The sequence below is a fragment of the Vipera ursinii genome, assembly GCF_947247035.1.
Source record: "Vipera ursinii genome assembly, chromosome: 4".
NCBI lineage: Eukaryota > Metazoa > Chordata > Lepidosauria > Squamata > Viperidae > Vipera > Vipera ursinii.
Window position 1 is genome coordinate 49,889,921 of NC_139514.1, and position 14,299 is coordinate 49,904,219.

The window sequence follows — 14,299 nt, forward strand, 5'->3', positions numbered from 1 at the left end:
CCAGCATAAATAACAGGATTTGGGGATAGACCTAAAGAATACCACACTTGGAAAAGTGAAATAAACTTCAGCCCATATCATTTTGAGCAAGTCTATATTTTAGAAATCTTTCTGTCAATACTTTCATTTAATTAGAAGGGCTTAACTGAAAATATATAGCAAATCCTCACAACAATGCCATAGGCAAAGGGAAGTGTGTAGAGATTAAATATCTCTTTAAAAATAATATTTCTGGTGGTGAGCTTTAGGATGTAGATGCTATTACGAATGCAAATTAAGGTTTAAAATCCTGACATACTCAAAATAGTAGAAAGAATTCCATTTGCAAGTAAGGAAATGTTTGAATTTCTGTCACAATCTATTAGTATCACAAAGCTAAATATTAGCCAAGAAAAGTTTAATGTAGCTTTCTAGATATTTCAGTATTGCAGCACTTGTAACTACTTTAACTCTTACACAAAAAACTGAATCATTTCAGATAATTACACAATGCTCAGTATGTGTGCGAGCATTGGGAGAGAAGTAGACATTTAATTAACTAAATGGAGTTATCATGTATGGATTAACTACTGCAAATATTGAGAAATTTAAGAGAAAAAATGGGCACTCAATAAGGCATACAGTGCTGAGATAGTTACCTCGTCTTGAGGCTTCAAAACTATCGAAGAGATTAATTCTCTGGATGTCATAGGTCAATGTAGTATTAGGCATCAGTGTTCTGTTTCTGTTAATATTGGTCACTGCAAACTTGAAAGCTAGTTCTTCAACATTAACAGGTGCATTTTCCATCATTTCAAATATTCCCCCTGCAAAAGTAGAGAGACAAGAAAAAAAGTTATCCTAATTCTAGTTTGCTATAAAATCAACACTATGGAATTCTTGGGTATCAAAGTATTCAATAGATCAGCATTTTTTAATCTCAGCAACTTTACTATGCATGGACTTTACCTTCCAGAATTCCCTAGCCAACATGGGGACACCTTAAAGTTGCTGCGATTGAGAAACACTACACTAGACTGTGCGCTAGTTACATGGCTAGAGGGTCATATGCAGCACACAATCAGCATCCTTGCTGTAACCTTCCAGAGCATTCCTAGAGTGATGGGGCCAAATATTTAAAATATTTTTGCACTTGGGAGTTGGTTGGTTGATTAAAGTACAACTTTCCTGCCCTAAACATGGATATATTTAAGCTTTTAAAAATTGAATCCTTCTTTGAAAATGATTCATTTCGAAATGTATACTTTCACAGAATCACGAAATATATAACATGTATAGTTGTGTATAAGCTCACCCCCACAAAAGCCGATTCTCATTTTTTTTACTCAAAATATCAGGGGAAATATGCCACTTGGAGATAAGCTGACCCACATTTTTTGTTGTGTCAGTAGCTTAATTGTAAATAGGTTTCTGTGAAGCAGGCAGCTCGTTGCAATTATTGGTTGATGTTTAAACGGCGGGAAATTCCGGGCTGGTGATTGGATACAGTTCAAACGGCTAGAGTATATAAGCCGGAGTTCATCTGACAGTTGTCAGTTGACATATGTGTATTAATAAACGTTCTTACTGTTAAAACCTCACTGAGTCATTCGTCTGTCTGAACTCAACAAGTGGCGACGAAGGTGGGATAGACGGCGGACTAGTGAAGGATCGGTGACAATCAGCTGAGCGTAAGGCGGTAAATTTAAAAATACACAGTCAACCGTTGGCGGCCGCGGCGGAAATTAACAACCTCCGAATGGCGCAACTTGGCTCTTTGAAAGAGTTTGATCCAAACTACCCAGAGGATTGGGAAGAATATGTTGGACAGGTCGAAGGGTTCTTGCTCGTAAACGGCATAACCGACGACAGGAAGAAGGCTGCTGCCTTATTGACCATAAGCGGCACACCCGTGTACCGGGTTGCCGTTGGACTCTGTCAACCTATGCCGGTATCTAGCGTCTCGTACGCTGACTTACTGGCCAAATTAAAAGTACACTTTACGCCGAAAAGATCAGAGCTCTATTGGAGGCGTATTTTCGAAAAACGCAATCAAAGACCGGGCGAGTCAATCACAAAATTCGTTGCTGCGGTCAGAGAAGCAGCTTTGCACTGTAAATATGATAACCTAGAAATCAGGATTCGTGATAGAGTGGTGTTGGGCTTGCGGGATGAACAGTTACAAAATCATATTATCGCGAAGCCCACCGGTGATCTACAGGAAGTCCTTGATGAACTGTTAACCTATGAATCTACGGGAAATCGCGACCCCCCCCGCAATAGCATGGCTGCTTCAGCCGAAATAAATCAAGAAAGCCATGTGGACAGTGGGGAGGCGGATCAACAATGGGAAGCCGACATAGCCGAAGTCACCCAAAGGTTTGGAAAAATGGCGGCAAGACCCTCTCGCAATGACGGACCTGAACCGGGACGCCGATTTCAAACAACAGCACCGCAACGACAACCAAGAGACAACCAGTCCAGACCGCGCGACAATGACATCAGATGTGGAAGCTGCGGGGGCAACCACCCCAGAGCAACATGCAGATTCCGCTCTGCTAAATGCAGAATGTGCGGAAAGACTGGCCACATTCAGGCCATTTGCAGAGGTCGTCCCCAAGACAATCGCCTTCACGAAATTGACGTTTGGGCCAAAGGTAAGGTAACCCCCCACTATAGTGGCAATGAGACCCCCAGACCTTTGGCACATTACCCCAACCGCGGGGAGGCGGCGCGAGTCAACCACATAGGGAAATCTAAAATAAACCATATCCTGAGGCCTAAACTTAAAATCGTAGTCCAATTGCAAGGAATTCCTTGCAAAATGGAAGTCGATTCTGGGGCCTCAGTGTCAATAATTTCCAGTGAGACCCTTAAGCACATTGAACTTAAAAGTGGACATAAAATTCCACTTAGTTCAACTAAAATCCAATTAGAGGATTTTCAAAAAACCCCAATAAATATTAAAGGAAAGGTCACTCTTAAAGTTAATTATAAAGGGTTTAATGGCTTCTTAGACTTATTAGTCACCGAAGGCCATAGAACCAGTTTAATAGGTCTTAATTGGTTCACAGCCCTGGGAATTTGGGTCGGGGGAATAAATACAATTAATAATAAGACCCTCAAATCTGTCTGCGATGAATTCACAGACGTATTTGATGGGTCTTTAGGTAAATACAAAGGGCCCCCAATTAATTTTAATCTAGACCCAGCAGTAAAACCCATTAGGCTTAAGGCCCGACGGGTGCCTTTTGCACTAAAGCAAAAAATCGAGGCCGAGCTCGATAAGCTTGTAGGCCAAGGTGTATTAGAACCGGTCGAGGGTGGCTTATGGGAGACACCAATCGTCACACCCCTAAAACCTAATGGGGATGTGAGGATTTGTGCCGATTATAAAGCCACCCTGAACTTAGGAATGAAAAAGCATGCTTACCCAGTCCCGACGGTGAAACAGGTCCTCGCGACGATCCAGGATGGCGCCATATTTGCCAAGCTCGACTTGGCGCAGGCGTATTTGCAACTTACTGTTTCCAGGGAAGCTGCTGAAGCTCAAACTATTGTTACCCACAAAGGGGCGTTCCGAGTCCACAGATTGCAATTTGGCATTGCAGCAGCTCCAGGCATCTTCCAGGAGGTGATGGAGAGGACTTTAAAGGGCATACCTGGTGTATGCCCTTACTTTGATGATGTCCTGATAGCTGGAAGAACTGAAGAAATTTTAGCTGAGCGTCTGGAGCAGGTACTGGGAAAATTTAGAGAGGCAGGTCTTAAATTAAAAAAGGAGAAATGCTGTATTGGAGTTAAATCCACTGAATTCTTAGGGTTTAGAATAGATGAAATGGGAATACACCCTACAGCTGAAAAAATTAAAGCAATCAAATTGGCTCCAGAACCAAAAAATAAGGCTGAGCTACAAGCCTTTTTAGGGTTATTCAATTTCTATCACACATTTTTGCCACATAAAGCTGCTATTGCTGAACCATTACACAGATTATTAGACAGGAAAACCCCTTGGCAGTGGCAAGAAAAACACAGAATCAGCTTCCAAACCTTAAAAGATATTCTATCTAGTCAATCCACAGTCACACATTTTATAGAGAATAAACCGATCTATTTAGCTTGTGATGCTTCACCTTATGGTGTGGGGGCTGTCATTAGCCACATGGATAGTCAGGGCCATCAAAAGCCAATTGCATACTATTCCAGGACGCTTACCAAAGCTGAACGGAATTATGCACAGATTGATAGAGAAGCTTTAGCTATTGTGGCAGGAGTAAAAAAGTTCCATGATTACCTTTATGGTAGGAACTTTACCATATTCACTGACCACAAACCATTATTGGGACTGTTTACCACCGATAAACAGACACCCCAAATAATGTCTCCCATGATGCTAAGGTGGTCAATTTTCCTCTCAGCATATTCATTTTCCCTGCAACATAGACCCGGTAAGGAAATGGGTCATGCGGATGCTCTTAGCAGACTTCCTTTAACTAACACTGAGGGGGACCCTGCACCAGTAGGACAAATTCTGTCAATACACGAAATACCTGAATGCCCCTTAACAGCTAGAGAAATAGCTGAGGCCACTAAAAAAGACCGTATTCTCAATAGGATTATGACCTGGGTACAAGGGGGTTGGCCAAGTAAAAACCCGGACCCTAATTTCACTCCATATTTCAGAAGGAAAGATGAATTATCATCTCACCTGGGATGTATCTAGTGGGGTAACCAAGTTGTCATTCCTGAACTTCACAGGAATACTGTAATAACAGAATTACATGAGGGTCACCCAGGGATTGTCCGCATGAAGGCTTTAGCCAGAAGTCATTTGTGGTGGCCGGGGTTAGACAAAGCAATAGAAGAGTGTGTTTCAGGATGTTATCAGTGTCAGCGCTCTAGGCCTGAACAGACACACACAGACACTCATGTGGGAATTGGCCAGGAATCCATGGTCTCGGATTCACATTGATTTTGCGGGGCCATTTCAAGGCCTAACCTTCCTAGTGGTGGTGGACAGTTTCTCCCGGTGGTTGGAGGTTGTGCCTGTTACCTCTATGTCATCTGCTAGAACAATTCAGGTTTTGAGGGCCTCTTTGCCACTCACGGGTTACCTGATGTGATTGTATCGGATAATGGGCCCCAATTCACCTCTGCTGAATTTCAGGATTTCCTCAAGGCCAACTCGATTAGACACGCAACATCGGCACCCTTCCACCCGTCCACCAATGGCTTGGCTGAACGCAACGTGAGAACCACTAAAGACGCCCTGAAGCGAATCATCCGCGGCGATTGCAACCAAAGACCGGCAGACTTTTTGCTGACTCAACACACAACCCCTTGCACGGCTACTGGGAAAAGCCCTGCGGAAATGAGGTGGGGCAGACGGCTAACCACTAAATTGGACAGGTTACACCCTGACAGACTACCTTCAAATGCCGAACCTGACATCCCAAACAGGTCCCTCAACATTGGAGACTTAGTTTGGGCCAGGAACTATGGACCGGGGGACAAATGGGTTCCAGGGGTAGTCACTGACATAATGGGGCCGTTGTCATACACCATTGAGGGGGAAGGGAATAGAGTAAGCAAAAGACATATTGATCAATTAAGAAAAAGGGTTCCCGAAAGTGTGTCAGTCAATGGGGGTCAAATCGAACACAGGGGTGATTCTGCATCTTGGCATAACCAATATGACTCAACAGCTAGTGGTGGGGAAGAGGAAACTCAACCCAGGTTAGCTGCAGCAACTCCACAGCATAGTCAAATTGATTGGGAGTTGTTTACTATGGATAGGCCAGCAGTGCCTGTACAACAACAACAGCAACAACAGCAACAACAGCAACAACAATCAGCTATTAGAGAATCATCAGAACCAGTAACCCAAAATTCTAGGCCCATAACAATCAGTCAGTCTGTTAACAATGATGTAAGTTGCAAGTCCACTAGATACCCATCAAGGGTACACAAGCCACCAAAATACTTGAAAGATTACGTCAATAAATAACATCATCTGGGGGGGAAGGGGTGTTGTGTCAGTAGCTTAATTGTAAATAGGTTTCTGTGAAGCAGGCAGCTCGTTGCAATTATTGGTTGATGTTTAAACGGTGGGAAATTCCGGGCTGGTGATTGGATACAGTTCAAACGGCTAGAGTATATAAGCCGGAGTTTATCTGACAGTTGTCAGTTGACATATGTGTATTAAAACGTTCTTACTGTTAAAACCTCACTGAGTCATTCGTCTGTCTGAACTCAACATTTTTCATTGTATTTTGCTTTAAAATGTGGGGGGGGTCTGCTTATCTGCAGATTGGCTTGCAATGCAAGTATATATAGTAAATACAGATACTTTATTTTTTTTACCATATATACTCATGGATAAGCCCACTCATGGATAAGTCCAACTCAATTTTAGAGTGCATTTTGACACCCAAATTCTTAATTTATCCAAGAGTATATGACTTATGTTATTTAATGTTAATCACTGAAGAATAAATGGAATCATTGATTCCCCATGTAAAACTTATGATTGACAATTTATATTTCTCAGACAAAAAAATTTAATCTTGTAATATATTGCAATGGGCTTTGATTTCAGTATGTCCCTTGAATAAAGTAGCATAATCATTATCTGACACAAGAAAAAGATAATGGAATTGTAACTGTTCTGTGCCTTAACTTAATAGTAGCAGTATTAATAATACATAGAAGAAAACAAGTCTAAAAAGTTATGGACTGAATTTTCTTGCCTATACGTGGCTATAGATATATTTGTAATATTATTTCAAAAGGTGAAAAGATAAATTTTATCATTTTTTTATTTCTGGTTTTTTCATGCAGCACTCCAAGTGACTTACAGCAATTAAAAAGACAAATTATGAAACAACACAATTAAAATTAAGTAAAAGCTAAAATCAATACAGTAATGTTAAAATAAATTAAATTAACCAAACTTGATGAAAGAGAGAGCTTTTCATAATTTTCTTGAATATTGAAGATGTGGAAAACTAAGCCATTTCCTTTAGGAAAGTATTTCAATGGCATTCATACCTCACCAGTAGAGAAAAGAATTCAGACCCAGGTCGATAGAGATGCTCTGAACCAGCCAGGCAGCCTCGTCTCACCAAAAAACCTCCTGAGCAACTGCCCGCTGAACTTTTATTCACCTCCTCTTTCAGAATACCAAATACAACATTACATAAACCCCATCAATCTTAAAAAATAGGATACATAGTGATAATTGGATACATAGTGAGAACTACTCAGGTGCCTATGAGATCATTACAAAAACAAGATACTAAAAGATATATGTGAAAGCTTTATCATAGCGTTTCCCAAACCTCCCACATGGCTTTCTGTGTGAACCAGGAGAGTGTGCTCATCACTGTAATTCAGGTAGAGGACGATAAGAAAGGTTTGGGAAAGCTGAAGGTTGGGAGGCCAAATTTTGGCCATTCCCACATCACCAAAGAAGGATTTCTCGTACATACTAAATATTCTGGCAGCAGCAAATTCTTCAAAAGAGGTTGTTGTTGTTATTGTTATTATTATTATTATTATTATTATTATTATTATTATTATTATTATTATTATTATTATTATTATTATTATTGTGGTGGTCATATCCTGCTTTTATTTTGTATAACTCAAAGTGTCATATATAATGCTCCTACCTTCATACTATAATTAGGTAGGCTAGTTGACTGACTACTTCTCAGTCAGGCCTGAAACTATTTATGGCTTCAAGGGTCAACATCAGCCCTTTTATATTGTATCTGGTTGGCAGCTGGCTTACTAAGCCCACTGGCTCAGGAACAAGCACAGTTGATTCAACAGGCATATATGTATCACGTGTAGCCACTCTCTTTAAGTCCAAGTGGAGTCAATAAGCATTCCCATATTGTGAATCTGCTCTTTAGGGGAGGGCAACTCTGTTCAAATGTGTTTCACCTCAATTCCAAGTACATATTTCTCCTCAAAAACATTAATTTCAGCTTATTTTCCCTCATCCAACCCATTACTGAATTCCTACATTAAATGTGTTGACTGCCTTTTTAGAAGTATGTGGTAATAAACAATAGAGCACCTCACCCCAAAACTTTTATTGGCCATGTCTAACACTTTTACAAAGAAATAAACAATTCAAAGGACAGGATTAGCCCTCAAATTGGGCTCAGCTCCTTTGAGACATCATCTCCATTTTCCTTTTTGAAAATAAAGTACAAATGATTGGTTTGTGTGTTTTTGTCCAAATTAGAGCAAGGGATAACAACCAGCCTTTCCCAGATATGTGAGAACTAGCATGTGAAAGTTCAGACGCAATTGTAATAGACCAATCTGAAACCAGATTGGTCTATTACAATCACACCTACAGAGGTGTCAATAGCTCCTCCAACTGAGAAACAAGACGCTTAAGTATTTTTTTAATTTTATTTTTACACTTATATTAGATACTTTTTTATTGATTCAACCAACTATTCTATGTCTCTTTTGCTAGATATCTTGGGAATTTTGTATTCTTTTCTCTTCCAGGTTAAATTTTTGAAGTTGATGTCTAAATGTTATCTAACAGAATTTTTCAAACAGTATGAACAACTATATTCATCCATAAAAATGATACATGTTAGAGATTCATTGAGTTATGTTCTCCTACTTAACTGTTCATTATTAAGCTTCACCAGCAATATTTTTATTGTCTGGAAGTCTATGGTCTGTGGTTCTTTTAATGAGTAACAGACAAGTAGCTTCTGTCTGAAATGACATAAAACAAGTTCATTACCCTTTTTAAAAAGCACTGCTGAGAAATTTAGGAACATTAATTATGTCAGTTGAGCCACTGGGAAATATCTTCAGGCTTGAAAGTCTAATAAAGCAAAAAACTCCAATAGGAATTACTAATCTTCAAATCCTATTAGACCATAGTAAGCTTTAAGATCCATTTAAAACAATGTCTGGTTCATGCCATGGCTCAAACCAATCATTCTAGGACAGACTTACTCAGTCAAAGTTTCGTTTTATTCTGATTGTGTCCTCCAACAAATCTGAGTCACAGCATACTTTAAGCAGGGATTTGGTTCATTTGATTTAGATTTCAATAGGCCCAATCATAGTTCCTTGTTCATACAGTAAAATGTGATTTAGTTAATAAACTTAATGGAGGAAGCCTTTCAACTGTTTGACTTTCATGTGATGAGGAAATACTTGTATATTTTGAGAAGTGCCAGATGAAATGTTAGGAGATGCTTCTCCAATAGTACAAATCTATAACCCTTTTATTCCATATTACACAGGAACTGCAGGGAAGATGAGCCAACTCCTTCTGCTTTTACATTTACTTGAATACCCAAACCTCCGTAAAAATCTATTTTTTTGTAATTGGTGTAGTTTTGTTAGAAATATATCGGATCCTGTCTCAGCAACCCTTGACTTGGATGAGGTCACTCTGAGGTTTCCTCAGTTCCACGTTTTTATTATGTCAGAAATTAATGGCTAGTATGTCAATAGTGATGATATATTAATTTAATCAAAGGGTCAATGTTCATTTCCTGTGATGTGAGCATGGTTGCAATATCCAAATGTTAGCTCAGTTGAGATAAGTATTTCTAAACCTTGAACATTTTCAACAGATAAGATTTTCAGATTCAATGAAGACACCTTTTCCCAATTGTTGTTGTTGTTAGTTGCGAAGTCGTGTCCGACTCATCGCGACCCTATGGACAACGTTCCTCCAGGCTTTCCTGTCTTCTACCATCTTCTGGAGTCCATTTAAGCTCATGCCTACTGCTTCAGTGACTCCATCCAGCCACCTCATTCTCTGTCGTCCCCTTCTTCTCTTGCCCTCAATCTTTCCCAGCATTAGGCTCTTCTCCAGTGAGTCCTTCCTTCTCATTAGGTGGCCAAAGTATTTGAGTTTTAGCTTCAGGATCTGGCCTTCTAAAGAGCAGTCAGGGTTGATCTCCTCTAGGACTGACAGGTTTGATCGCCTTGCAGTCCAAGGGACTCGCAGGAGTCTTCTCCAGCACCAGAGTTCAAAGGCTTCAATTCTTTGGTGCTCAGCCTTTCTTATGGTCCAACTTTCACTGCCATACATTGCAACTGGGAAGACCATAGCCTTGACTATACGCACTTTTGTTGACAGGGTGATGTCTCTGTTTTTAGTGTGCTGTCTAGATTTGCCATTGCTTTCCTCCCGAGGAGCAGGCGTCTTTTAATTTCTTGGCTACAGTCCCCATCTGCAGTGATCTTGGAGCCCAGGAAAATAAAATCTGTCTTTTCCCAATAAGATATCTCAAAAAAGTATTGAACTTGATTTCCTCTTCTGGGTGACGTGCATTGCTGCCTCAGGCAAGTGGTTTGTTGTGATGTCAAGACAGTTGGCAGGAAGGCTTGGTTAACCTGGCCCAATTGGCAAGTACACCATCACTGGCATCAGTGGGTGTCAGCCTGAGGGCATATTGCCCAAAATTTGTCATGCTGACAGTACTTGGAAAATAATTTCTGACTTGGCCTTTTGCAGGAGGAGGGGTAGCTTTCTTTCTGAAGCATTTTATAGAAAGACTTTCAGTGTTGGCCATGGCAAGCTGTGGAATGTGAGTAGAAAAAGAGGAATCCCAGAACATCTCATGTAAAATCTATGTATAGCTCAGGAGGTCACAATATTAATAGAACATGGTGAAATAGATTGCATCCTGGTAGGCAAAGCAGTGACACAAGACTGTGTACTTTCCTCTTATTTTTTCAACCTAAATGTTGAAAATTATTAAGGGAACATGAATTGGAAGAAGATGAGTGTGGAACTTTGGTAAGAAATCAAGGAAAAGAACATACACATAGCCTAAAACTTCATACATGCAGTCCTTGACTTATGACCACAATTGAACCCAACACTTCTGCTGCTAAGTGAAACATTTGTTAAGTGAGTTTTACCTCGTTTTGCAACCTTTCTTGCAACAGCTATTAAATAAATCACTGCAGTTTTTAAGTTAGTAACACAGTTGTTAGGTGAATGTGGCTTCCACGTTGACTTTGCTTGTCAGAATGTTACAAAAGGGGATCACATGACTCTGGGATACTGCAACCGTCATAAATATGGGTCAGTTGCCAACCATCTGAATTCTGATCACATGACCATGTGGTCATAAGCTAAAATGGATATAAGTGTGAAAAACTGTCATGTCACTTTTTTCAGTGCTATTGTAACTTTGAATGACCACTAAATGAACTGTTGTCAATTGAGGATTATCTATAGATACTAAGAAAGATAAAACTTAGAATAAACCAAGATTAGGAAAAGATGCTGCAGATAAAAGTGGTCAATCAATGAGGATTAGCTGTATTGGTTATTGTCCTATTTATGGCCTATTTGTTTCCTTTATGGCAAAGTAAAAGGATACATTGATCAAACTGAGATAAGTCAGTAATTAGTTTATTGGGCAAAACATGGACCCCAAAGATAGCAAACTACCTAGGAGATACAGGGAGCTCAGGTAGAATATGCAGACCACCTAACTAAACTAAAAATTACAGTTGCTGACATTATTGAGGTACATGATTAAATACCGCAAAGCACAGCACTTTATGACAAATTTAGGAAATTATTGCCTGAAATTGAGGGACCAATATATTTTTTTATCATTCAGCCCAGCTTTGTCTGAGTTCTACAGTTGTGAGTCTATGTTGTCTTGGCCTTGCCCAGTGGTAGACAACCTCGGCTCTTTTATGACTCATAGCTGACTCAGGAATTCTGGGAGTTGAAGTCCATGAGTCATAAAAGAGCCGAGGTTGCCTACCTACCAGACCTTGCCTGTGTAGTTTCTTTTTATCTTTCTCTTTATCTGATTACTATTCTGAAATAAGCAAGACACTTATACCCTGCATAAGAATGTTTTCCAGAGTTAGGGTGTAGTTTCAATTCAAACTGCACAGTTTTATACATGGGCAGTATTTGGGGAAATAATTGGGATTTTAAAATCCTTATTTTTTTTAAAAATTTCATTTATATCCCGCCCTTCTCCGAAGACTCAGGGCGGCTTACAAGCTTAGCAGTAGCCTTCATTCTATGTATATGCCTGCTTATTAGGGCTTTCACACACACACACCCAAGCGGCATTATAACAAAGTCAGCTTAATTGCCCCCAACAATCTGGGTCCTCATTTTACCTACCTCGGAAGGATGGAAGGCTGAGTCAACCTTGAGCCTGGTGGGATGCGAATCTGCACTAATTGCAGGCAGCTGGTGTTACTTAAGGAGGCATTAGCCCACTGCTCCACCAAGGCTCTTTTGAGGGTGAATAATGTATGTGTGCATCTATACACACAACACAAACAATACAAAAATAGAAACTAATCGAACAACAATGGAATGGTGGTTTGGCCTAAATATTGACTTGTTCACCCCTTTTTAAAAGTATTGCAACTCATGAATATAGTCAATATAGTTATGTTAGGGTCTAGGTTGTCATGGGATTGCAGTTATATTGTTTCAAGTTTTGCAATTCTTCCCTTTATTGTTTTCAGTAGAAATTCTCTTTGTAACCTGCATTCAGTTTTAGAAAAAGATAAATACACTCTATGGCAGGGGTGTCAAACTGCCAGCCCACGGGCCGATTGCATCATATGGAGACTGCGCCCACCTCAGCTCCAACAATGCAAAAAGCATCACGATACGTTGCGACGCTTCACGTGACATAGCGAGTTTGACACCTATGCTCCATGGCAATAATAATCAGCATTAAATACAAACAAATGCTTAGTAGAAATTAATTCACAATTAATTCAAACAGACATTTGGTTAGTTTAACGATAGGCATTTACAGAATGTGCATAACAATATCCAATCAGTCTAGCTGGAAAATTTGACAAACATATTATGCTAATTAATATCTTGATTAGAAATTACAATTTCAGCCTAAGATTTTAGCAACGCTCATCTGGCTGGTCTAAGTACTTTGGTAGATCACAGCAAAAGGGAAAAGTAATCAGTTATCCAATACCAACATGCTAATAAGTAGTGGTTAATCCTACCATTATGAATTATGTGCTAATTCTTATTTATTATTTATTTATTTATTTTATTAATTTAATTTATATACCGCCCTTCTCCCGGAGGACTCAGGGCGGTGAACAGGGCAATACATAAAAACTAGATACAAAAATTAAAAATTATTAAAACGTGATTAAACAATGCCCATAAATTAATACAAATTAGAATTGAAGTTCATTTATAAAAATCCCACCCCATCCCATCAGGCCAGGCCAGCTTGTTTAAAGAGATGGGTTTTAAGATCGCGCCGGAAGGAGCGGAGATTGGGCGCCATCCGGAGCTCGACCGGAAGATGGTTCCATAAATCCGGTGCACCCACAGAGAACGCCCACCCCCTGGGGGCCACCAGTCGGCATTCTTTGACCGGTGGCACCCTGAGGAGGCTCTCTCTGTGGGAGCGTACTGGGCGGAGGGAAGTTGACGCCGGCTGCAGGTGCTCCCCAAGGTATTCCGGACCCATGCCATGAAGGGCTTTGTAGGTCATTACCAACACCTTGAACCTCACCCGGAAGACAACTGGTAGCCAATGCAGCTCGCGGAGCAAAGGTGTGACATGGGAGTATCGGGAAACTCCCAATACAACTCTCGCGGCTGCATTCTGTACCAGTTGGAGCCTCCGAGTGGTCTTCAAGGGTAGCCCCATGTAGAGAGCGTTGCAGTAATCAAGACGAGAGGTCACGAGCGCATGAGTGACTGTACGTAAGGCATCCCGGTCTAGATAGGGCCGCAACTGGCGCACCAGGCGAACCTGGGCGAAGGCCCCCCTACTCACAGCTACAATATGGTCTTCTAAGGAGAGCTGTGAATCTAGGAGGACTCCCAAGTTGCGAGCCCTATCTACAGGAGGTAATGACTCACCCCCCATAGTGAGGGGTGGGATATCCTGAATATCCCGAGATGCCGGTACGCACAGCCACTCAGTCTTGTCAGGTTTGAGTCGAAGCCTGTTCCTTCCCATCCAGACCCGGACCGCCTCCAGGCACCGGGACATCACGTCGAGGGCATCATTGGGTTGGTTTGGGGTCGAAATGAAAAGTTGGGTATCATCAGCATACTGATGATACCCAACTCCAAAACCACGAATGATCTCACCCAGCGGTTTCATGTAGATGTTGAACAGGAGAGGCGAGAGGACCGACCCCTGAGGGACTCCACAAACGAGAGGCCTCGCGGTCGACCTCTGCCCCCCTGCCAACACCGATTGCGAGCGTCCCAGGAGATAGGAGGAGAACCACTGAAGAACCGTGCCTCCCACTCCCAATCCCCTGAGACGCCGCA

General features: G+C 40.9%; 1 protein-coding gene across 2 annotated transcripts in view; it reads right to left on the bottom strand.

Moving 5' to 3' along the window:
- GRIK1 (glutamate ionotropic receptor kainate type subunit 1) overlaps positions 1 to 14,299 on the bottom strand; it is a 161,636-nt gene that overhangs the window by 76,216 nt on the left and 71,121 nt on the right. For both annotated transcript variants that reach the window (XM_083361817.1, XM_083361816.1), the window contains exon 2: positions 639 to 806. In XM_083361817.1, the coding sequence (XP_083217943.1) occupies positions 639 to 806 (168 nt within the window). The remainder of the gene's footprint in view (positions 1 to 638; positions 807 to 14,299) is intronic.